The sequence below is a fragment of the Macrotis lagotis genome, chromosome 2 (genome assembly GCF_037893015.1).
Source record: "Macrotis lagotis isolate mMagLag1 chromosome 2, bilby.v1.9.chrom.fasta, whole genome shotgun sequence".
NCBI lineage: Eukaryota > Metazoa > Chordata > Mammalia > Peramelemorphia > Peramelidae > Macrotis > Macrotis lagotis.
In genome coordinates this window covers 331,448,761-331,470,806 of record NC_133659.1, presented here as the reverse complement: position 1 = coordinate 331,470,806, position 22,046 = coordinate 331,448,761, and the positions used below count along the sequence as shown (strand labels likewise).

Here is a 22,046-nt window from a genome sequence, read left to right as displayed (position 1 = left end):
ATTCTCTGCTTTTAGCCTGGTTTCTTGTGAGTTCTGGGCCAGCATTAGCAATGGCCTTTTCAAATTCAGCATGACCAAAATAGAGCTGGTATCTTTTCTCCAACACCCTCCCCTCTTCTGAACTTCCTCATTATGACTAGGACACTATCCAGGCCTTCCAGTTCCCCAGGCTCCTCAGCATCATCCCTGCTGCAAATCTGATCTATGGCTCTTTTCCACTCACATTGCTGCCCGTCCTGTGCAGGGCCTCATCCCTGTGTCCAAGGCCTTCTGATTGGTCTCCCTGTCTCTCCAGTCTCTCCCCACAACAATCCATCCTCTGAGTGATTTTGCTAAAGCCCAGGTCTGACCACATCCACCCTGCTCAATCAATTCCAACAGGACTGACTTTACAAGCTGGACCCTTCCTTCCTCTCCAGTCATTTTACAATCTGTCTCTTTCACCCCCCCCCCCCCCAATATTCTACAATCCACTGATGCTGCCCTTTTTGCTGTTTCTGGAACATAGCATTTCCTGCTCCCTTGTATTTGCATTGGTCTGAAATACACTCCCTCCTCCTTGAAGTTTCTGATTCAAGACTGCTCAAATTAGGATTTCTACAGATCTTTTCAGATCCCAACCCCTAATAGTCCCCCAGCCTCACTCACACCTCCTGAAATTACTTTCTTTCTTTCCTTTTTTTTTTTGCACTGGGCTAAGTGGCTTGCCCAAGGTCACACAGCTAGGTGATTATGAAGTGCCTGAGGTGGGATTTGAACTCAGGACTTCCTAACTCCAAGGCTGGTGCTCTATCCATTGGGCCACCTAGCTGCCCCCTGAGATTACTTTCTGTGCTCTATTATATTATATGTTATATTGTGTGTTATATTTCCTTCAGCATTATATATGTCTTCTATGTGCTTTGTATGTTCCTTGAAGGCAGGGGCAGAGATCTGGCCTTCCTTTGTACCCCTAGGACTTTGAACACAGCAGGCACTTAATAATTGCCTTCCCCAGTCTCACCTTTTGTGGTGGAACGTCAGTTGGCAATCTGGTAGAGCTAAATTACCAGATGCCTAAAAAATGTACATGGGCTTACCAAGGGTTATGTATTCCCCCCAGCCAAGCAGAAGGACCCTCTGAACTTTATCCACCAACCCGCAGGTTAAGAGGCCCTGCTCTAAATGTAGGTCCGCCCTATGACTCCAATGAAGTCCCTCCTCTCGGTAGAACAAATCAGGGGCTGGGCACCCTGGCTCTAGCTAGGTCTCGCCTCAGTTTCCCCACCCTGCCTTCCCCTCAGCTCTCCTGTCAACTGGCGAAAAGGGCGGTGGAGGCCCAGGGTTGAGCCCCAGGGACTAGGTGTGTCTGTCACTGGCAGGGCAGCCCAAGGGTTAAGGTGCAGCAATACCGTCCTGCCATGGGTCCCCCTTAAGCACCCTCCTGCAGCTCCCTTCCTTCCCGGGGGTCCAGGGGGCAGATGTGGTGGGGTGTCTCTGGAATGCATCTCAGCAGGCCCCTTCCCCCTTCTCCCCCATACGTAAATAAAGGCAGATGGGCGAAGAGCAACTGGCGCAGCTGGATGGGCCGGCATTCTGCTGGCTGGCACACGAGGGCTGCGGGCCCGGGACTCGGGTCTGGGAGCCCGGCTGGGTAGAGGGAGGCTGCCCAGGGCGGAGGCTTGCAGCCTGCGGGGGGCGGGGGACGTCTCTGCCGCAGCGTCGCGAGCCGTGGTGCTCCCCTCCCCCTGCTCCTCCGGCTTCTCCCCTCCCCCTCGCCTCCGTCCGGCCTCCCTCCCGCCGGGGCCGGGGCCCTTTAAGAGCCAGCGCGCGCTCGCCCCGGTGCCTAGCAACCGCCCCGGGAGGCGCGGGCCCGGGCCGGCGCGGGTCACGTGGGGCCGGCGCGAGCGGCCGGGCGGCGGGGCGCGGGGGCGCGGGGCGCGCGGCCGGCGGGCGCGGGGGCGCGCGGGGCGCGGGGCCGCGGGCGGCGGGAGCCGAGCATTATGGGCCGTGGGCGCCGCCGAGCAAGATGGAGCTGTCTGCAGTGGGCGAGCGGGTGTTCGCGGCCGAGTCCATCATCAAGCGGCGGATCCGCAAGGTGAGCGCCCCCCCGGCCCCCCGCCCCGGCCCCCCGCCCCCGCCGGCGCCCCATCTTCTCCCTCCTCCTCTCTCTTTCAGGGGCGCATCGAGTACCTGGTGAAATGGAAGGGCTGGGCCATCAAGTGAGTGTGGGGGGCCCCGGGGGGCTCCCGCAGGCGGGGGGGCTGGCTCGGCGGGGCCGGGGTGCGCGCCGCCCCCACTGCCCGCACCCGTGTTTCTGCAGGTACAGCACCTGGGAACCCGAGGAGAACATCCTGGACTCGCGGCTGATCGCGGCGTTCGAGCAGAAGTGAGTGGGGGGCGGGGGGCCGCGGGGCCGGGGCTGGGGGAGCAGCGGCCGCCGGGGCGGCCCCCCACCCACGTCTGCCCTGTCCTCCCCAGGGAGCGGGAGCGGGAGCTGTACGGCCCGAAGAAGAGGGGCCCCAAGCCGAAGACTTTCCTGCTGAAGGTAATCCAGGCCAGTGCCGCCTAGGGCCCGTGACCCCCACCCGTGGCCCCCCTTCTCCCCTTCCCGGGATCCCCATCTTGCCCGTGACCCCCCCTCTGTCTTGCCCGTGACCCCCTTCTCATCCTGTGCCCGTGACCCCCCTTCTCCCTTTACCGGGATCCCCATCTTGCCCGGGATCCCCCGCTCCTCCCCTGCCCGTGACCCCCCTCTAACTTGCCCGTGACCCCCCTCTGTCTTGCCCGTGACCCCCTTCTCATCCCGTGCCCGTGGCCCCCCTTCTCCCCTTACCGGGATCCCCATCTTGCCCGGGATCCCCCGCTCCTCCCCTGCCCGTGACCCCCCTTCTCCCCTTACCAGACCCCCCCATCTTGCCCGTGACCCCCGCTCCTCCCCTGCGCGGGATCCCCCCATCGTGCCGTGACCCCTTTTCCACCGCTGCCTGCGAGCTCCCCCTCCTCCCCTGCCCGTGCCCCCTCCTGCAGGAGCCCAGCACCCCAGCCTCACTCGATCTGGTTCGGGGTGGGGGGAGGCGAGCCTCAGAAACCAAGTTAGTTGTCTGGGCTTGGGGCGTCCCAGCGAGACCCCCCCAGCCGGGCCCTGCTTGGCCTTGGCCCCCAGCCAGATTGGGCCGCTCCTGGCTCCTGCGGGGTGGTGTTGCTTGGTACAGGAGGAGGCCAGGGCAGGCTGGGAGGTCTGGGGGGGGGGGCCTAAGGGCCACAGGGGAGCATAGAGAGGAGGGGGTCCAAGAGACCCTAAATGGGGGAAGCTCTGGGTGCCAGAATTTTGAGGACTTGGGGCGGCCGGGAAAGTGGGCCCCCAGAGGCAGGGAGCGGTCAGGAGGCCGGAGACAGATGGAGCTGTCCACCTGTGAGGGGTAGCTCCCCCACCGGAAGTCAGAGGACAGTCCCCGGGAGCTGTTCTCTTGCCCTGAAATTAGAACAGACAAGCAGGATCTGGGGCCCGGGTCTGCCCTCTCCCTCCTTCCAGGGGTGCACATGAGTGGGACTCCCTCTCAGGAACTCCCTCCTCTCCAAGCCCATCTGCACCCCACCCCACCCCCCACTCTGGCCTGACTTGAGCTTCCAGGGGAGGAAGTGAGCTTAGTGAAGGGACTGCTGAGTCTGTAGAAGGGAGACCCGGGTCAGGCCCCCCAATCTGCCCCCCATGCCCCCTTCCGCCTTGAATTCTATGACCATAGAAGCAAGACCTCTTTCTGGGCCTTCATTTTCATTTCTAAAGACTAACCCCCTCACCTCAACTCTGACACCCCCTGTTCTAAGGTCCCTTGTAACCTTGATATTCTGTTCTAAGACCCTGTCCCAGCTCTGACCTCCCCTGTTCTAACCCCTCCCAGCTCTAATGTCCGCTATTCTAAGGTCTCTTGTAGCTCTGATTTTTGTTCTAAGATTCTGGCCTGTCTGACATCCCCTGTTCTAAGCACCCCCCCAGCTCCGCCATCCCCTGTTCTAAGCCCCCTCCCAGCTCTGACATCCCCTGTTCTAAACCCCTCCCAGCTCTGACATCCCCTGTTCTAAACCCCTCCCAGCTCTCACATCCCCCATTCCCAGACCCCTCCCAGCTCTGACATCCCCCCCTTCTCACATCCCCCATTCCCAGACCCCTCCCAGACCCCTCCCAGCTCTCACATCCCCCATTCTCAGGCCCCTCCCAGCCCTGACCTCCCCTGTTCCCAGACCCCTCCCAGCTCTTCCGTTCTCAGCTAGCTCTGGGCTCTGTGTAACATTCTCTGTTACAAGGTCCATGACAGTGCTGACGTTAGGTGACTATTTCTAGACCTCTCTCTAGGGAAATCAGTGATGCAGGAATCCCTACTTCAAAGGTCCTTTAGCCCCCAGTGGGTGACTCCTGGAGGGGGCTCTCCAGTGAGTTCTTAGAGGGGGTGGGAGCAGTGATTAGGGCCGGGGAAGACATTGGGGGGGGCGGTGCATCTGCACCCCAGCCACAGGGTAGAAGAATGAGCCCCCACCCAGAATGTTGGAGCTGTGGGTCTCAGTCTGTGCCCTAACCACCACAACTGCCCATATGACCCTGGGCTTCACTTGGCCTCAATTTCCAGCTCTGAAAAATGGGGATAATAAAGATGGGTTAGGAAACACTTGTGAATTTCTTAAGTACTTACAGAAATTGCCCAGAGCTGGAGATACCCTGCCCATTAAGGCGGGTTGGCCAGGCAGCCTCAGGGCCATTGTACAGATGGGGCAACAGAGTTACAGGTAGCAAGTCACAGCTGCTCAGTGACTGAACCAGGCCTCCTGACTCCTGTCCATGTTTTGCTTTAATACAGGGTACAAGGGAAGTTGCGGGGGGAGCAAAGACAGAGGTAAGGGATGCCCATGGGAGCCGGCAGATAGAGATATCACGGGTTTGTGTCTCAGAGTAAAGTGGGGACTGGCGTGCAGATATCGGATTCTGGGCTTTTCTTCATGCTTTGGGGGGAGGAGGCAGATAAGCGTTTATTAAGCATCTACTGTATTCCAACACTCCCTGGCAGATGTAGAGGCAGAAGGGACCTCAGATGCCATTGAGTCCAACCTTCTTCTTTTCTTTTTCTTTTTGGACCAACTGCTGCCTTTATTGTAGCCCTTCCCATAGGAGGAAAACAAGGCTCAGAAAGGTTGACTTTCCTACCTCCACACAGGTGAAAACATCAGTGCCCAAGGGAGAAGCCAGGTCCTCCAATTCCAAGGCCAGCACTTTTTCCACCATACCAAATTTTTATGTCCCTTTTTTGGGCTTCACCCAAGCCCAAATTAAGAGCTCGAGGGAGACAGTGAAGATCCTTCTGAACAATGGAGAAATCAGACAGGGAAAGCAGCATGTTCCCCATCTGTCAGAAGAAGACTTGTTTTGTGTGGTTCCCACTCCTGGCCATCACAGAAGGCAGGCCTCAGAATTTGCCAGCAATTAGCTGGCTGCTTTGTGAGGTAGTGAGCTCCCCATCCTTGCAAGTATTCAAGCAAAGATGATTGCTCTTTCCCCTTCCTCCAGTGGTTGAAGAGAAGGTTAATGTCTCAAACTTTTCAGGTCCCTTTCTGATTTGAGGTTTCATGATCCTCTTCCTAATAGTGAATGTTCCCCAGCCTCCTTTTGGGGGAGGGCACTGCTGTCCCTGAGGGACTCCAAGATATGTATTTGTCTTTTTAAGTGAAAGGGCATAAGGACTAATTTTGTCCTGAGAATCTCTCTAACGTGGTTCAGTTAAAAAGGGGGGGGGGGGTTGGCTTTGATCTTTCAGGGCCTCAGTTTTCTCCTCTGAATTGGGTAGACCAGTTGACCTCCAAAGTTCTTGGTGAACCAAAAGGACTTCCCTTCTCTGAGCCTCAGTTTCTCATCTACAAAAAATAGAGGATTTCTTGGATTCCCTCTTGCTATAGAACTCAGATGCTGGGTCTCACAGCTTCTGCCCCCAAGAACCCTCCATCCAATTTTATAATTGGTAAGAAAAATCCAGTCCCAGTTCTTCTCCCCAGTGTTCAGGCAGGGAAGCAGAGGCTCCAAAGGAGCAGGCTTACAAGCCTCAGAGCTGCTGAATGGTGAGTCCTTCTCCCCAGGGACTGCTCATGAAAAGCCTCTTTTTCATGGAAAGATTAGTGTTGTAGATAATGGAGGAAGAGACTGTCCCTGGACAGATAACCTGGGACTGAAAGGCCAGAGGGAGGAGGAACTGCAACCCTTGGGGCCTCAACTGGGGAAGCTTCCCCTGGGCCTTTCACAAGGACAAGATCCAAGGTTTTCTCTTTTCAGACCAGTGCTGGGAGATGGGAAAAGTGTCTTGGAATTAGGATTCTGCTGGACAGGAAGAGACTGAGGGACAGAGTGGGAAGGAAAGTGACCTAGAGGATCATGGATCTCCCAGAACCAGAAGGTACCTCAGAAGCCTCCTTTTACAGAGGAGCAGGCTGAGGGTCAAAATGGGAAAAGGAACTGGCTTAAGGCCCCAAGAGCTAGCATTTGAACCCAGGTCCTCTGATTTCAAACTCCCAGATGAAGGGCAAGGCCATCATGAATGGAACTCAAATTGTCTCTGGGGAGAAAAAATGTTATCTCCCACCCCAGGACCTGACCTGATCACTTAGAATACAGAAGACTGTGAGACCTGGGTCCAAATGCTGCCCTTGCCTATCCCTGTCACCTATGGAATCATCTCTCAGCCTTAATTTCCTTATCTGTAAAATGGGAATAATTCATAGGGCCTCTCTCACGGGGTTTGGTGTGAAGGGCAGATGAAAAAATATTTGTAAAGAATTTTGCAAGCCTTAAATAACTACAGAAGTGTTGGTTATTATTAATTATTCATTATCATTGAGCTTCAAAGAGGTCTCTGTCCTCAGAGGCCCCTATGAGCTCTGGATCTGTGGGCGGCTAGTCTATAATACTGGACTTGGGAGTTGGCAAGACCTGAGTTCAAATGCCACCACTGGCACTTGATAATTGCTTAAACCTACTTTCTCATTTATAAAATCAAGTGTTGGAAGAGATGACCTAAGAGCCCTTCCAGCTTGAGATCTAGCCCCTTTCCCTTCTCTGTGCCTCAGTTTCCCTCTGTAAAATGAGGGAGTAGGATGAGATGTCCTCTGAGGACTCCCTCTCCCTGATCCTCTGTTCAGATGTTAAGGCAATTGAAGGAACTTTGGGAGTCACTCCCTTTGTACCCCAGGCTCAAACATAAATCCATCCTTCCTTCAAGTCCTCTCTTCCAGGAAGCTTTCCCTGATTTCCTCAGCCAGAAGAAAACTTTCCTTGAACCTCCAATACTGTCCCCTGTATTTAGTCTCAAGTATTGAATATTCCTGTGTGTTTTTTTGGGGGGGGGTCATTTCCCTTACTAGAATATAAACCCCAAGAAGGCAGAGGCAGCACTTCTTATGTCCTTGTATCCCTTAAAGATTAGACTCATCCACAAGCATTTATTAGACACCTACTGGATGCCAGAAGTGACAAAGACAAAAGATGAAATGATCTCTGCCTTCAGGAACCTTCATTCTTTGTATAGACAGTATGTGTCTTTATAACTATGTAGAATAAATCTCGAGACAGTCTGAGAGAGGATGCTAACTCTTGGGGTGGGATGGGGAGTCAGATAGGGCTTCATGTAGAAGGTGGTGCTTGAGCTGAGTAGGGGAGGGAGAGCATACCAGGCAGAGGGCACTGCCTGGGCAAAGTCATGGAGAAAGGAGATGGTACATCCTATGTAAACCGCAGTAAGAGTGCCATTTTGGCTGGACTGTGGAGATTGGGAAGATCATTGGGGCCAAATTACTAAGTACACTGTTTAATGTTTATTGAATGAATGAAGACAGTGAATATTTAGGCTGGAAGAGATTTTAGCCATCATCACATTGAACCATCCCATTTTGCAGAGAAGGAAGCTAACTTGCCCACATTCACCCAGAATGTTAGTGGCTGTGCCAAAAGTCAGTGCTTTTCCTTGCACATGATTTCTTGCCCTATAGTCTAGTGAGCTGGGGGAGCCCAGAATTAGCCTGGGAACTTAGGGGAGAGATCTGAGATTGCTCCCCCACTTCTCCATCTCTCAAATCTATAGTCTCGTGCCATCAATTGACCAACCCACAATATTCTTTTATTAAGCGCCTGTTCTTTGACTAGTCCTGGAGAAGGGGCCCTCTGAATATAGTGGGTGCTTAATAAATGTGGGTACCACAAGGATAGGATCATTCTCTCACCTTATCTGCCCATCTCCTCTGGCCATGAGCCTGGAATTCTGCTTACAGTAGTCAATAAATGTAGGTGGGCTGTCTTTGCACCCTTGGGTCTAAGGGAGAGAGCTGTCTGAGTGGGGGTAGAAAGAGCCCTTTAGTTCTGCCACTTCCTGGCTTTGCAGCCCCAGACAAGTCACCCAGCTTTGGAGACTCAAAACTTTCACAGTTTAAAGGTTTTTTCACACAGGGCCACAAGCACCCCCTTTAAGGTGATAAAACTGAGGTTCAGAGTCGGGGAGCTCAGAATTCACACAGCTTGAAGTCTCTCCCATCCCACTACACTGGGACAGATGTTAATACCAACAGTCGTCGATCCCTTATTTCCTGGGTTCCTCATCCCAAGCCACTCACAGATGGGGAGGTTGAGGGAGGCTCAGAGAGGTGAATTGACTTGCCTGAGGGTCACCCAGCTAATACTCCATCCACAAGCATTCATTAAGCACCCGCCTTGTGCCAGGGACTAGGGACTAGAGACAGGGGATTCCAAGAAAACCAAAAACAGGACTTGGCCTATCCTGGGCAGCTGAGATGGGATTGGAACTCAGGACTCCCAAGTCTAGTAATAATTGCAAGCCCCTCCTTCTCTCTGAGTCTCAGTTGCCTCTTCTGTAAATGGGAAAAGAGATTATGAGAGCCTTGAAGGTCCCTTCTGTCTCTAGTACTAACTGCCTTCCTTTATTCATTTGACAAGAACTGATAACTACATTGTAAATTGGTTTTAGCAATGGAAGATGCTTCTCCTCTCTCCTTCCCTTTTTTCTTCCTCCTCCCCTCCCACCCCTCCTCGTCTTCCTCTTTCTTCCTCCCTCCTTCCCTCATCCTACCCCTCCTCTTCTTCCTCTCCCCTTCTCCCTCCTACCCCTCCTTCCCTTCCTCCCTCTTTTCTCTTCCCCCTCCCTCCCTCCTCTCCTTCCTCCTCCTCCTCCTCCTCCTCCTCCTCTCGCCTCCCTCCCGCTCCCCGTCTCCCTCCCCTCCTCTTAGCTGTCTTGTTGTCATCCTTCTAGCCTTGGCGGACAGGAGAAGGCTCTGGATTGTTTCTATGGCTCCGACTGCCTGAGTCTGGCCCGCCGCCATGAGGCCTCTAGCGCCACCGCGTGACCAGCGGGGCTATTGATGGAGAAGAGTGGGGGTGGGGCCTCCTAAGAGCCAAGCCCAGGATGTCCTCTGATGATGCTTGGGTGGGACAGGAGCCAGGCTGAGGCACAACCTGCTTAGGCTCCAGTCTTAGAGACGGAGGATGGGCCAGGAATCCCAGCTTACCTGGGATCAGCCTCAGTTTCCCCACCTGTAAAATGAGGGGGTTGGACTTGCTGTCTCTACTGCCTCTCCCAACTCTGAGTCCCACAGTCTCTACCCCACAGAGGGTCATCCTGGTTTTCTTCTGGCCACACCCTAGAGTAGCTCAGTCTCAGGGTGTCCCCAGACAACCACATATCATGTCCTGACTCAGTTTCTGTGGTCCTGGCAAGTTCCTGGTTGGGAAATCAGAGGACCCGGGTTCAAGGGCTGGCTCTGCCAGGCTTCCCACCTGGCCTGGGACTGGCCCTTCCATTCCCTTCCCTCTCTGAGCCTCAGCTTAGTCCTCCCTTAAAATGGTGGGGGGGGTGCCTAGATGGCCTCTGGGGTCCCATCCAGCTTTAAGATCTAGGACTAGGCATGTTCTAAGCTCTTTCCACACCCCCTGTTCTAAGCCCCCTCCCAGCTCTCACATCCCCTGTTCTAAGCCCCCTCCCAGCTCTCACATTCCTTGCTTTTCTCTTAAATGTCCATTGATGGATCTAGTCAGAGCTGCTGGAAGCCATCAGGGGGAGTGGTCAGGGTGATCCCAGGGTGATCTCCCCATTGGTCCTAGAACCAAAGCTGAGGGTGGGGGCCAGATTCCTGGGTACGTTTATCTTCTTCTTTGGAGCCTGCCCAGTCTGGGTGACGCCTCATATGAATGCGGGCAGTTGTTGTTATGGCTCCTCCCCAGTCCCTGCCAGGCATCGGTGGGGGAGAGGGCATCTTCCCTCCTTGGAAGGGAGGGGTTCGGCTGCCACCCTCGTGTGCCTCTCTTCCCCCCCTTCCCATATGAAGCTTTCCTTCCCCTTGTTGCTGTCTCTGCAGGGCCACAGAATATCAGAACTGGAAAGCAGCAGAGCACAGGGCCTTGGTTCTGGGGTCCCTCAAATCTTGACTGATGTCACTTTGAGCAAGTTCCTTAGATTCTCCGTGCCTCGGTTTCCCCATCTGTAAAATGGAGGGCTTGGATTTGACAACTTCTAAGGCCCTTCCATCTTTATTTCCATGATCCTACCATGCCATACCCCTGGCCTCATTTTTCTCATCCATAAAACTCTGAGGGGCTTGGACTAAATGGCCTTTGAAGTTGCTTGTCATTCCCAAGCTATAATCCTAAGCAATTTCCTTATCGTGGGCCTCAGATGCTTCCTAGCTGTGTGACCCTAGGCAAATCACTTCACCTCTCTCTACCTCAGTTTCCTCATCCGTAAAATGCTAACCTCAAGGTTAGCATTTCTCAGGGTTGTTTGAAGGTGAAATGAGATCATATTTGTAAAGAGTTCTGCAAATCTTACGTGGCTATAGAATCACCAGCTGGTTATTTTGATTGCTATTATTTGGGGTGGGGGAAGGGAACTGCTGACTGGAGAGGGGGGGCTTGTTGGGAGAAGGGATGAAGCAGACAGGTGATGGAGGAGCTGGGGCTGGAGGTGAGGTGCCCTCCCACATGTAATGGAGGAACAGAAGCATTCACAAGGGGCATGGGGTGGGCGCAGCTCTAGGGAGCTGCCCAGCCTCGTCAGCATGGGAAGGCTGCTTGGCTTTTCCACCAGAGGGCAGCAGAGAACCAGGTGAGGCTGCCCCTCCCTGCAGCTTGGGCATCACCTGGTCCCTCCCACAGGTGGAAGGACCTTCTTAAAGGCCTTCTCTTCCCAACCCCTCTTTTGGGGCGCTGCTGGCACCTCCTGGCTCTGCCCTGGCCCCCTTCCTGACCTGCTCCTCTCCCCCCTCACCTGCTCCTCCCCTCCCCCTCTCACCTGTTCTCCCTCTCCCCCTTCCTCACCTGCCCCTCCCCTCCCTCCCCTGCTCCCCTCCCTCCCCTGCTCCCCTCCCTCACCTGCTCTCCCCCCTGCAGGCCCGGGCCCAGGCTGAGGCCTTGCGGATCGGCGACGTGCACTTCTCCGTCAAGCCGGGCTCCAGCGCCAGCTCCCCGAAGCTTCACTCCAGCGCCGCCGTGCACCGTCTAAAGAAGGACATCCGCCGCTGCCACCGCATGTCTCGGCGGCCCCTGCCGCGCCCGGACCCCCAGGGCAGCGGCGGAGGCCCGGGCACAGGCCCCGGCATGCGGCCGCCCATCTCGCCCTTCTCCGAGACCGTGAGGATCATCAACCGCAAGGTGAAGCCGCGGGAGCCCAAGCGGAGCCGCATCATCCTCAACCTGAAGGTCATCGACAAGGGCCCCAAGGGCCCGGGCGGCGGCCCCGGCAGCGGGGCCCTGGCGCGCCCCAAGATCCCCTCCCGCAACCGCGTCATCGGCAAGAGCAAGAAGTTCAGCGAGAGCATCCTGCGCACCCAGCTCCGCCACATGAAGTTCGGGGCCTTCTCCATCTACAACAAGCCCCCGGCCAGCCCCGGGCCGCCCCCCGGGCCGGCCGGCAAGCCCGAGGCCGGCGCCCCCCAGGGCCCGGCCCCGGCCCCGCGCGGGCTCATCCTGGCCGCCGCCCCCTACGACGTCCGCAGCTCGGGCTCCTCGGGGTGCCCCTCCCCGGCCCCGCACTCCTCCTCCGACCCCGACGACTCGCCCCCCAAGCTCCTCCCGGAGACCCTCAGCCCCGCGGTCCCCGACTGGCGCGAGGCCGAGGTCCTCGACCTGTCCATCCCGCCCGAGTCTGCGGCCACCAGCAAGCGGGCCCCCCCGGGAGGGGGGGAGGGGGGCCGCACGCCCCCCTCGTCCTCGCCGCCGGGCTCCTGTCCTGACCCCGAGCAGGAGGCGGGGGACTGGCGCCCCGAGATGTCCCCCTGCTCCAACGTGGTGGTCACCGACGTCACCAGCAACCTCCTGACGGTCACCATCAAGGAGTTCTGCAATCCCCAGGATTTCGAGAAGGTGGCGCAGGGGGCTGCGGGGGGTGGGGGGGGCCGGAGGGGGGAGCAAGTGAAGGGCGTTGGGGGGGTCTCCACCCAGAGGGCAGGGGGTCCTGGGCGCAGCTCGGGGATCCGTTTTTGCCCACAGCCACTCGCATTCCGATCTCTGCACCCACGCCACGCACCCCCCCCCCCGCCTGTCCTTTGCTGATTTTCTTTGGCTCACAGGCACCCCACCTCTCTCTGACCCCCCCCCCCAAGCCCTAGAGGGGACAGGAAGGATGGGGCCGGTGGGTGGGTGGGCCCAGAAGCGCTCCTGGTCTCTCTCTTGCCCTTCCCCCTCTGCCAGGACCCAGGTACCCAGAGCTGGCGTCTGACCATTCTCGGTGCTACATCGGCAGCTGAAGGGGGTGCTCTCGAGGCCTCTCCTCCCTTCCCCTGACCCCAGGTGCTAACTCCGTCCTCCTCTTGCCACCCACCGCTCCTAGGTTGGGGAATGGGGAGGGACCCGGTCAGGGTCCCACCCGCCTGCCCTGGCTGTCTCTCCCACCGAGGCTCCAGGGGGAGGGGGGAAGGCATGCTCCCCAGCTGCTGGGGGCACCCCCTCAGCTGGCCACACCCAAACCAGAGGCCGGGGGGCTCCTTGGTGCCCAGCCCACTATCTCCTGCTAGCCCTCCTCCTTCCTAATTCCTCTTTGGAGGAGATGGGCTGACAGGGTCCCCCTCCCCTCCAAAGACACCCAGGATCCGAAGTGGGCCCCTCAACCAAAGGTGCTAGCAGAGCCTTCTGGGGACACCGTCCTTCCTGTGTGTATCCATTGCATCTTGGTGTATAGGCGCGCTGTGCGTGTGTGTGTGTGTGTGTGTGTGTGTGTGCGCGTGTGCGTGTGTGTGTGTGTGTGTGTGCATGCTAGGGACATGGGCCATTCCCTCTCCATCCCAACCGTCCCCACTGCTGCCCGTGCTCCCTGTTTCGGTGCTCCAGTCTCTGTGCGGTGGGAGCAGTCCTGCCCATAGCAAACCTTCCAGCTCCCCAAGGCCTTGGGGATCCCTGAGATCTTCGTCCATAAACATCCTGGTCTTTTCCTCATTCTCTCTGGCTGTGGGACCCACAGAGCTGGCCGAAGAGCTCAGTCTCCTCCCGGGACAATGGAGCCCCCAAATCTGCTTCACTTGCCCCCCAGCATCCTGACCTTTCCTGCTCCTCAGTCCCTTCCACTCTCTTGGGACAGGAGCAGGCCTTCAGACCTTCTTGCTCTTTCAAGTGACTTATCTGAGGGTGGCGCAAGGATGGGCCCCAGCGAGGGGGAGCTGGCAATGGGGCGGCTCATGTATACTGTGCTTGGTTAGAGGGTAATTGTTTGGGAAGTAGTTGCGTCTCGTCCAAGACGGCTGTGGTTTGATTATGGGTGGGTGAGAGAGAGAGAGAGAGAGAGAGAGAGAGAGTGTGTTCACACATGTGTGGGTAGGGCTAGAGTGACTCCAGAAATTAGAAAGGGAAGCAGAGAATGGAAAGAGAACCCAAATACAAAATGCCCATCTGTGCCCCCCCTTATGGCCATCCCTAGTGCCCCTGACCCTCCTCAGGACTTGTTAGAAGTATGGGTCACTGGCCTGGGAGGGTCAGGGGACAGTGGCCCTTGGGGTGGGCTTGGGGCGGGCATGGTTCACTTGGGCCCATCCTTTCCTTCCCCTGCCTGGTGTAAAGAGCCAGGACCCGCCGTTGGCTGGTTGGCCGTCCAAGTGCCGGTCGGCTGTCCCTCTTGGAAGAGCTGGCCTCCCCACCCCACCCCTGGACGCCCAAATCTGGCCGTTTCCCAGGGACCCTAGAAATGTGTTTTCTGAGAGTCTGTCGTTCGTGAAATTTTTTTTCTTTCTTAAAAAAGGGGGGTGGGGGGGAAAGTCGTGTTTTCAAAGGTGATTTTATGATGGGAGAGTGAAAGAACTAGTTTTACAAGAAAAGAAAAAAAAGACAGAAAAATATTGTGGAATTCCTCTAGGGAGGGGGAAGAAAGAGATATTTAAAAAAGTAATAATAATAATTGTGATTGCACAGCTCTGGTGGGGCCATCAGCCAGCCGTGTGGAGGGAAAGTCAGGAGATGGGAGGGCGCAGACGGGGAACCCACTATGGGGCGTCCTATGGCTCATCACTCTCCTGTTCTCCCAGCCCCCGAGAGGCCCACAAACTACGGTCCTCCTTGGCCCTCTGCTTGACAGGATATGGTTCCCAGGGTCTTCCTCCCTACTTCCTCCTCTGGAGGTAGGACAGGGGTGATGAGGCTGAATGATGCTTAGTGGGAACTGGCTTGGGAAGACCAGATTTTGGGGGTGAAGGCAAGAGGTAGGTGGCTCTCTCTATAGGTTAGACCTGGATGAGGGACCCTTAATCTGGCCATGCTCCAGAGGGTGGAGAAGGGCTGTAGGAAGCAGGAACAAGAGACCAGGGCATGGGGATTGGGGTGAGAGGAGGAAGAGAGACCCTCCCAAGCCCCTGAAGGACCCTGGTGGAAAAGCCCCAGGGAGGAGGGATAGGCTTTCAAACTAGGTCGTGTCAATCCATCCCTGCCCCCTCACCCCTTAAGAGGGAGATGCCCACCTGTCACACCCTACAGGGTTTGATGCCCACCCAAACCTAGGCCCAGAAACAGAATTCCTCCTCTCCTGGGGTGATTCTGAGCAGAAGGTGCCCCCTTCCCTCAAGGCCTCAGCTGCTTTTCCCTTTGCCCCCTAGCCAGGCAGAAGCTGCAGTCTACTTCTCTTTATTTTTGTATGCCAACTCTCCCAAACCCCATTTTCCCAAACCTGATTTCGTCACAAGAGCCTTTGGGTTCCCCCACTTGTCATAGGACAAAGCAGAGAAACCAAGGTCCGGTCTCACTTTCCAGACCGTTCCTATCTAAATCTCAGCTCCAGTCCCCAGCTTGCCTTCTCTTTCCCATCTGTGAATTGGGTTGATGGGCTTGTGTTTTTCAAAAGCAGGAAAGGTGAGGTGGGAGCTGGGGTGCCTGGCGCCCTGCTGGAACCCCCCCCACCTCTGCTCCCACAGACTGTCCAGTGGGGATGGGGGAGGGGAGGAGGGGCCCCTGGTGGCTCCATTCCTACTATTCTGTATTTAGCGCTTTACAATTTTCAAAGCACTTTCCCCATCTGTCGTATGGTTCCTACTATAAAATTGCTCGGCGGCCTGTGGAGCAGACGGAGAGGCTACCTCGGGCTCAGGAAGACGGGGCTTCCAGTCCCAACCCTGACACACATGTGTCACCGAACCCTCCAGACCCAGAAGACTCACCGCTCGGGGCTGCTTTCCTGCCTCAATGAAATTGAGATCCAGTCCCCCACCCCCGAAAAAATGTTTTTTAAGCGGAGGGAGACTTCCCTAGAGATAGAAAGCACCTTACCCAGGATCACGTAGTAAACAACAGCGTCGGGGACTCTTTGCCCTACCTTGTGCTGCTCTTTGAGGAGGGAGAAAAGGAAGTCTGGGCAGGGGAGAAAGCCCAGACTCTCAGTGGTTGTGGAGGGTAGACACCCTTATCCCCCCTACTGCCATGAGCACTGGAGGTGGTCAACACAGAGGGCTCGCCAGTCATCCCTCTGGGCACCCAGTAATGGACCTTGGCTGTTCTGTCTAGGAAGAGGAAAGCCCAAGGTGGCCATCCAGAGGGCAGAGCTCGGAGGCCGCTTCATCCACCTTCTCGGCTGCCTCCTCAGGGGGGGAAGAGATGGATGAAGGAAGCAACGGCACCTCTTCTTTCTTGAAGGCCGGGGCATCTGTCCGGTTTGATTGTGGCCAGGGGCAGGGCCTCTCCCCACTCTAGCCCTGGAGGGGTCAGGCCCAGAGGCCTGGGCCCTCTCCTTGTCCAGCCCGGCCCCTTCCACCATTTTGCACTTCTTGCCTTGGAGACCAGACTGCTCTGATCCCACCCCACGCTATTCCCCGGTTCTCATGCACTGGCCCAAGGTCACCTCCCCTGGGGCTCTTGGAGACCCACTCTGTGCCCCTGGCCCCCCACCTTGGGAGGGAACTTGTAAAAGAAGGGAGTTCTCCACCTGTATTTCCAATGAAAACCTCCTACTCTGTGCTTGATACTAAGGGATACTGAGGGTGCCACACTTCATCACCCATCACCCCCTTGTCAGACTGTTCCTGGGATATGGGAACAAGGCCTGGTAGGGGAGATGGCTGGGGAGAGCCAGGTAGGGGACAGGGAGGTGGACTCAAGGCCCACCCTCCAGCCCATGGGTGCCAACGGCCTCCATCCAAGTGGGCTCTCGAGGGACCCTGGTGGGCCGAGGCTGGATGAGCCAAGGTGGAGACTTTGTTTTCATTTTTAAAGCTGAAACAAAACAAAAAAAAAAAAAAGAAACAACCCTTAAAAGGAATAATTATTGTATCTTATAATTTTTTTTAGATTTTTAAAGAAAAGACGCATTTAATGAAAAGCATTGTGCACGAATGAATTCTATATATAAATATATACACATACATATCTCTCTATATATTTTGGGAGGGGGTACTGTCATCTTTTCATTTCCAAAATGGAGTGTGTTGGCTTGGTTTGGACATCCAGCTCCCAGCTGGCTAAACTTGGCCCCCACCCTAACCCCTCAATGGCTGGGGCGGAGGGAGGAGGGCAGAGCCCTGCTCACTCCTGGCCCCCCTCCCAACCTTTGTCCGCTTTGCACCTCAGCCTCCACGCCCTCCCTCCCCCAACTGATGTTCAGGGTGGAAAAGCTGGTGTCTCGGGGTTTGGGACATTTTTTGGTTCTGTTGGGTTTTTCCCTGGTTGTTTTTGTGCTAATTACTCTTGTATTGTACATTTGTTTCTCCTGCTGCTCTTCCGTATTGTATCAATGCCAGGAATGGGGGAGTTAAAAGCCTCTTTTGCCCCCCAATAAATTGTTACATTCCAAAGCTCCAGCTTCCTCCGGCCCAACCTCGGCCGCTGCTGTCTCTGACTTCCTTTCTTTCTTGGGGTGGGGGTGGGGGCTCAATGGAGTCGCCATCTCTACAGAATTGGCACCTACACCCATGCTCCTGGGCTTGGCTGCATCTTCATGGTCCGTCCTGATGTTGGGAGTGAAGACCTGGGCACTGACAGGCCTCAAGCCAGGAGGGGTCTGGCCGAGTCCTTTAGAATTTCTCCTGCTCAGCTTTGGAAGGGCAGACCCCTCGCTGTGCTTAACTGACACTTAGAACAGAAGGTGTCAGTCAGCAAGAGTGTTAGGACCTAGAATTTCAAGTCTGGGAGGGGCCTGGGAACAGGGAAGGTCAGAGATGGGGGGGGCCTAGAACTGGGGGTGTCAGAGCTGGGAAAAGCCAGAGAAACAGGAAGGGGAGGAAGCTTAGAGCAGGGCATGTCAGAGCTGGGAGGGGGCCTGGGACAGGGTATATCAAAACTGAGAGGGAGCTTAGAATAGAAGATGTCAGAGCTGGGAGGCCGTTTCAAGCTCTCTGGCCTAACCCCTTATTTTATAGTTGAAGAAACATCCCAGAGGAGGCCGGTGATTTTCCCGGGCTCATCCAGCCCCCTTCCATGACTTCCATGACAAACACTGGGTCCATCGGGGATTTGAATTGACTTGAGGGCAGGATTCCCCTTCATGGGACGGCTGGGCTGGCTGCTGAAGCTGAAGACATCTTGGACCACAGGAGAGCTCTGGGAGAGGTGACTGACTGCCCTGCTTGGCTTGGGGCGGGGGGGGGGGGGGGGGGGGGGCGTTCTGACCCATCTGAGAACACTCAACTGGGAAGAACAATCAATACTGATTGGAAGTTTCCATAAGAGACACCAGGCCTTACTGTAACTGGGATCCAGTGAACAAATGAACAAGCATTTCCTGGGCATCATGATCCCCAGCAGAAACTCTTTAAGAGTCATTCGAGAGATGCTCAGACAGACCCTGGAATAGCAAGAGCCCTTTGCCTCCCTTTGGAGGATTTGGGAAAGCAGGGAGAAAGACGTGGATGAAATGTCACTCCGGGAAGCCTTAGAACATAGGTTAGAAGGGAGGGAATGGGAGGGATGGAATAGACTGAAGAATGGAGGATGGGGAGCCTCGAGGGACCTTAGAACAGGGGAGGTCAGGGCTAGGAGGGGCCTTAGAACAGAGGATGTCAGAGCTGGGAGGGGCCTTAGAACAAGGGCAAATGATGGAAAGTGCACAACTTAGTCAGAGGACCAAAGTTTGAATTCTAGCTCTAATAACTGACTTTGGGCAACCCAAATAACTTCTATGGGACTCAGTTTCCTCATCTATAAGTGAACAGACATGAATGAAGGATCCTTGAAGTCTCTTCTATTCCTACCTAGATTAAACTATTTGATTTTCTGGACCTCTGAGTAAAAAAAGAATCAACATTGATGGGTGAGTTTTTACTCTAAAGCAAACGAGCAGCTAAATGGCACAGAGGATAGAGCACTGACTCTGGAGTCAGAAGGAAGGACCTGAGTTCAAATCCGGCCTCAGACACTTAATAATTGCCTAGTTGTGTGACCTTGGGCAAATCATTTAATCCCATTGCCTTAAATAAGTAAAATTTTAAAAATAAAGCAAACAGCAAAGGACAGTTATCACTGGAAGACCTTGGACAAGTGACAGCTCCCTGGGACTCAGTTTCCTCATCTATAAAATTTGGCAGTTGGACCAGATGACTTCCTTTCCAGACTTTGAGTTCTAGTATGAAAGGGGCCAAGTCGCTTTTCTCTCTTTGAGCCTGTTTCCCCACCTGGAACATGAGGCAGACAGATCTGAATGCCAACATGAATGCACCTCCAGAGATTTATATGGAAGACCTACGTGACCTGGCTAAAGATCCCGAAAAGGGGAGAATAGGAGCAGTCAAGGAGACAGAACTAAAAGAGAATGAGGTCTCAGAAACCTAGAGAGATGAGTGTCACAGAGAAGTGGGTAATCAACATCATTAAAGGCTGCAGAGAGAGGGATGAGCACCAGAAAAGACAATTTAGTCATAAAGAAACCACTAGTAACTGGGGAGAACAGTTCCAATTGAATGATGAGGGTCAAAGCTAGTCTTCCGAGAGATTAGAAGAGAATGAGAAAAAAGGAAATAGAAGCAGCCTTTGTAGACAGCCTTCACAAGTCAGCAAAGGCAGAAGAGGTAAAGAATGAGAACGGGGGGGGGGGGCCTGGAGTCAGGAGGACCTGAGTTCAAATCTGTCCTCAGACACTTCATAATGACCTAACTGTGTGACCTTGGGCAAGTCACTTAACCCCATTGTCTTGCAAAAATAAAAAAAAGAGAACTAGAGAAGCTCATTGAGGGCTTTTTGAAGAGAGGAGTGCCATGGCTGTTTGTGGTCACAGAAGGAGATAGTAGACAGGGAACCACTGAAGTTCAGTAAGAGAGCAGAGACATAGAGGAGAAGGTCTGCTGAAGGAAATGGAGTGGGATGAGATTGCTTGTGTGTGGAGAGGCAAAGAGGAGAGTCATGGAAGAGTAGATAGCAGTGGAAGGCAGCCGAAGGATCTAAGAGGAAGAGGCGGGGACAGGAAGGATCTCTAGGTGGAGGGCCTCGGGATTTTCTGTGATCAGTCAGAAACTAGGCAGTGAATTTACTGAAGAAGGAAAGCCAGGGGGCAGCTAGGTGGCACAGTGCATAGAGCAATGACCCTGGAGTCCCGGAGGGCCTGACCTGGTTTACCTATTACCTAGCTTAGGTGAAACTGGCCCATTCAATTCTTACACGTTGCTCTGATAGCTAGCTGTGGGACCCTGGGCCTGTCACTTAACCAGAAGAGGAAAGAGGAAAGAGGAAGAAGAAGAAGAAAAAGAAGAGAAAGGAGGAGGAGGAAGAGGAGGAGGAAGAAGGAGGAGGAGGAGGAAGAAGCAGCAGCAGCAGCCTTGATATTGGTAACAAGAGTTTTCAGAATCTTGATTGGGTGGTAAATATGAGTTGAGTGAACCTCAAAGGAAAAGATGTTATGAATTGATGGCGACAGAGGGAAAGCTAGCGAATTCCAGTTCCCTCATGGGAATCAGTGCATGGGGGATGGGGGGAGTGAAAAGAGGCCCCGCAATGGGTGAGAGTTTCACCAATGCCCAAAGGGGCAGCCAGGGAGGTTGTGGCATCAGGAAGGAGTCAGGGGTTGTGAGTACAAAATGAAACAAAAGAGAAAGAGCAAGGTTTAAGAGGAAAACGGTTTGTTGCCTATGGAAGAGGCATGCCAGGGAGCCCAGGGGAAGGTGGGGGATGAGTTTCAGGGAGGAGGGTGGATTGATTTAATCCTGAAGTTTCAGAGTTAATTCCTACTTTTTAAACCTGGATGAGGAAGAGGGAGGACAAATCAATCCACACGCATTTTAAAATGTTATAATTGATATTCTCATTGATATCAAACCCCCAATTTCTCATGTTTTTCTCCTTCCTCCTACCTCCCCACCCTCACCCAAAAACTATCCCATATAACAAATAATTTTTAAAAAGAAAAGAAAAAGGCAGGAAAAATATCAGTAAAATGGATCAATACACCCAGGAAACTCTAACAAGAGTGTTCTGTTCCCAGGCCCTTCTTCCCTCACCTCTGAAGAATAGTGAGGGTCATCTTGATCAAATGGTTCTTTGAAACGAAGTTTTTGATAAGCATTTATTAAGTGCTTACTCTATACTGGGCTTTATGCTGGGATCTAAAGACAAAGAATGAATGAGGAAATTGAGGGTGGGAAGGGACTTTTTTTTGGAAAGGGGGAGATGGTGAATCCATCTTGGGAACCATCCTGTATACAGTTCATTGGATTTTGAGAGACCCTGGAGAGCACCTGGTCTATGACCTGGGGGAACTTGGAGATGTGAGTCTGGAGCTTGGGAGAGAGAGGTCAGGGATAGAAAGAAGGCAAGTTTAATCCTCCATGAAGTGGAGATAATGAAAGTTCTAGGAAAAGGTTAGCACTTAAGGCTGAAAGTCCATGTGAAATGAGGACAGTCCCCCCACTCTGGTCACCATTGCACAGGAGAGAAATCTTTCCAGCCAGAAGAGACTGTCCGAGAGCCCAGGAGACATCTCACTAATGAGCACCCTTTGCCTCTGGCAGCATTCTTCCCTTTCCAAAGCCCTCTCATCTTTCAACCACCTACTTTGCAAACCTCACATCCTCATTTTCCCAGAGGACTCCTGAAGACCAGAGCACCTCAATCCAAAAGGAGGCAAGGCTAATGGGGGACTTCCAGGCAAGGAGGCAGGCAGGTGGGTTGAGAGTTCGGGCAGGGGGCCTGCCATCCTATCCTGGAGGCAGCTGCTCTCGGCAGCCCCACTCAGAGCTGGCCTTGCCCAGAACCCTGCCGCACTGATTGCCAGCCTCGTGTTCTCCCCACAGTCCTCACAATATGCTGCCTTCTATTTAACCTGCTCTAAAGCTACCATTCTTTGAAAGATTGTTGACGCAGGGCTGTTCAATGCCTCTTGTCAGTCTCCTGGATACAAGGCCTATTCCCCTGGAGAAAAGCAGTGGAACATTTTGTACTGAGATGGTATTATTAATATTCTACAGGAAGGCATATGGAAGACATTAAGGCCAGCTTTTCTCTTCTAGGAGCTAGAAATGGGGGCCAACCCCCCAGGGAAGTCTGGCAGAGGCAGTTCCATGGCATCACAAGGGCTAAAGACGTGGATGTTCAAAAGAGGCTTTCTTGGGTCAGTGTTTGATAGGTCTCCATCTCTATGAAGTAC

At 54.4% G+C, this 22,046-nt stretch overlaps 1 protein-coding gene across 2 annotated transcripts; it reads left to right on the top strand.

Moving 5' to 3' along the window:
* Nucleotides 1-1,973: 1,973 nt before the first annotated feature.
* On the top strand, nucleotides 1,974-17,271 carry CBX6 (chromobox 6). Of its 2 annotated transcripts, XM_074226958.1 has the most exons (7): nucleotides 1,974-2,077; nucleotides 2,158-2,201; nucleotides 2,303-2,368; nucleotides 2,461-2,527; nucleotides 4,833-4,868; nucleotides 11,405-12,376; nucleotides 15,989-17,271. In XM_074226958.1, exons 1-7 carry the CDS (start codon nucleotides 2,009-2,011, stop codon nucleotides 16,172-16,174), a joined length of 1,440 nt encoding a protein of 479 aa, XP_074083059.1. In that variant the 5' UTR covers nucleotides 1,974-2,008; the 3' UTR covers nucleotides 16,175-17,271. The 2 variants fall into 2 exon arrangements, with proteins under 2 accessions (XP_074083059.1, XP_074083060.1); XM_074226959.1 differs by lacking the exon at nucleotides 4,833-4,868.
* The last annotated feature ends 4,775 nt before the right edge of the window (nucleotides 17,272-22,046 follow it).

Coding starts and splice junctions, on each gene's coding strand:
- CBX6 (XM_074226958.1), top strand. CDS start 2,009: ATGGAGCTGTCTGCAGTGGGCGAGCGGGTGTTCGCGGCCGAGTCCATC. Junction 4,869..11,404: donor CGGGGGGAGCAAAGACAGAG/GTAAGGGATGCC, acceptor TCCCCCCTGCAG/GCCCGGGCCCAGGCTGAGGC. Junction 12,377..15,988: donor ATCCCCAGGATTTCGAGAAG/GTGGCGCAGGGG, acceptor TGTTCTGTCTAG/GAAGAGGAAAGCCCAAGGTG.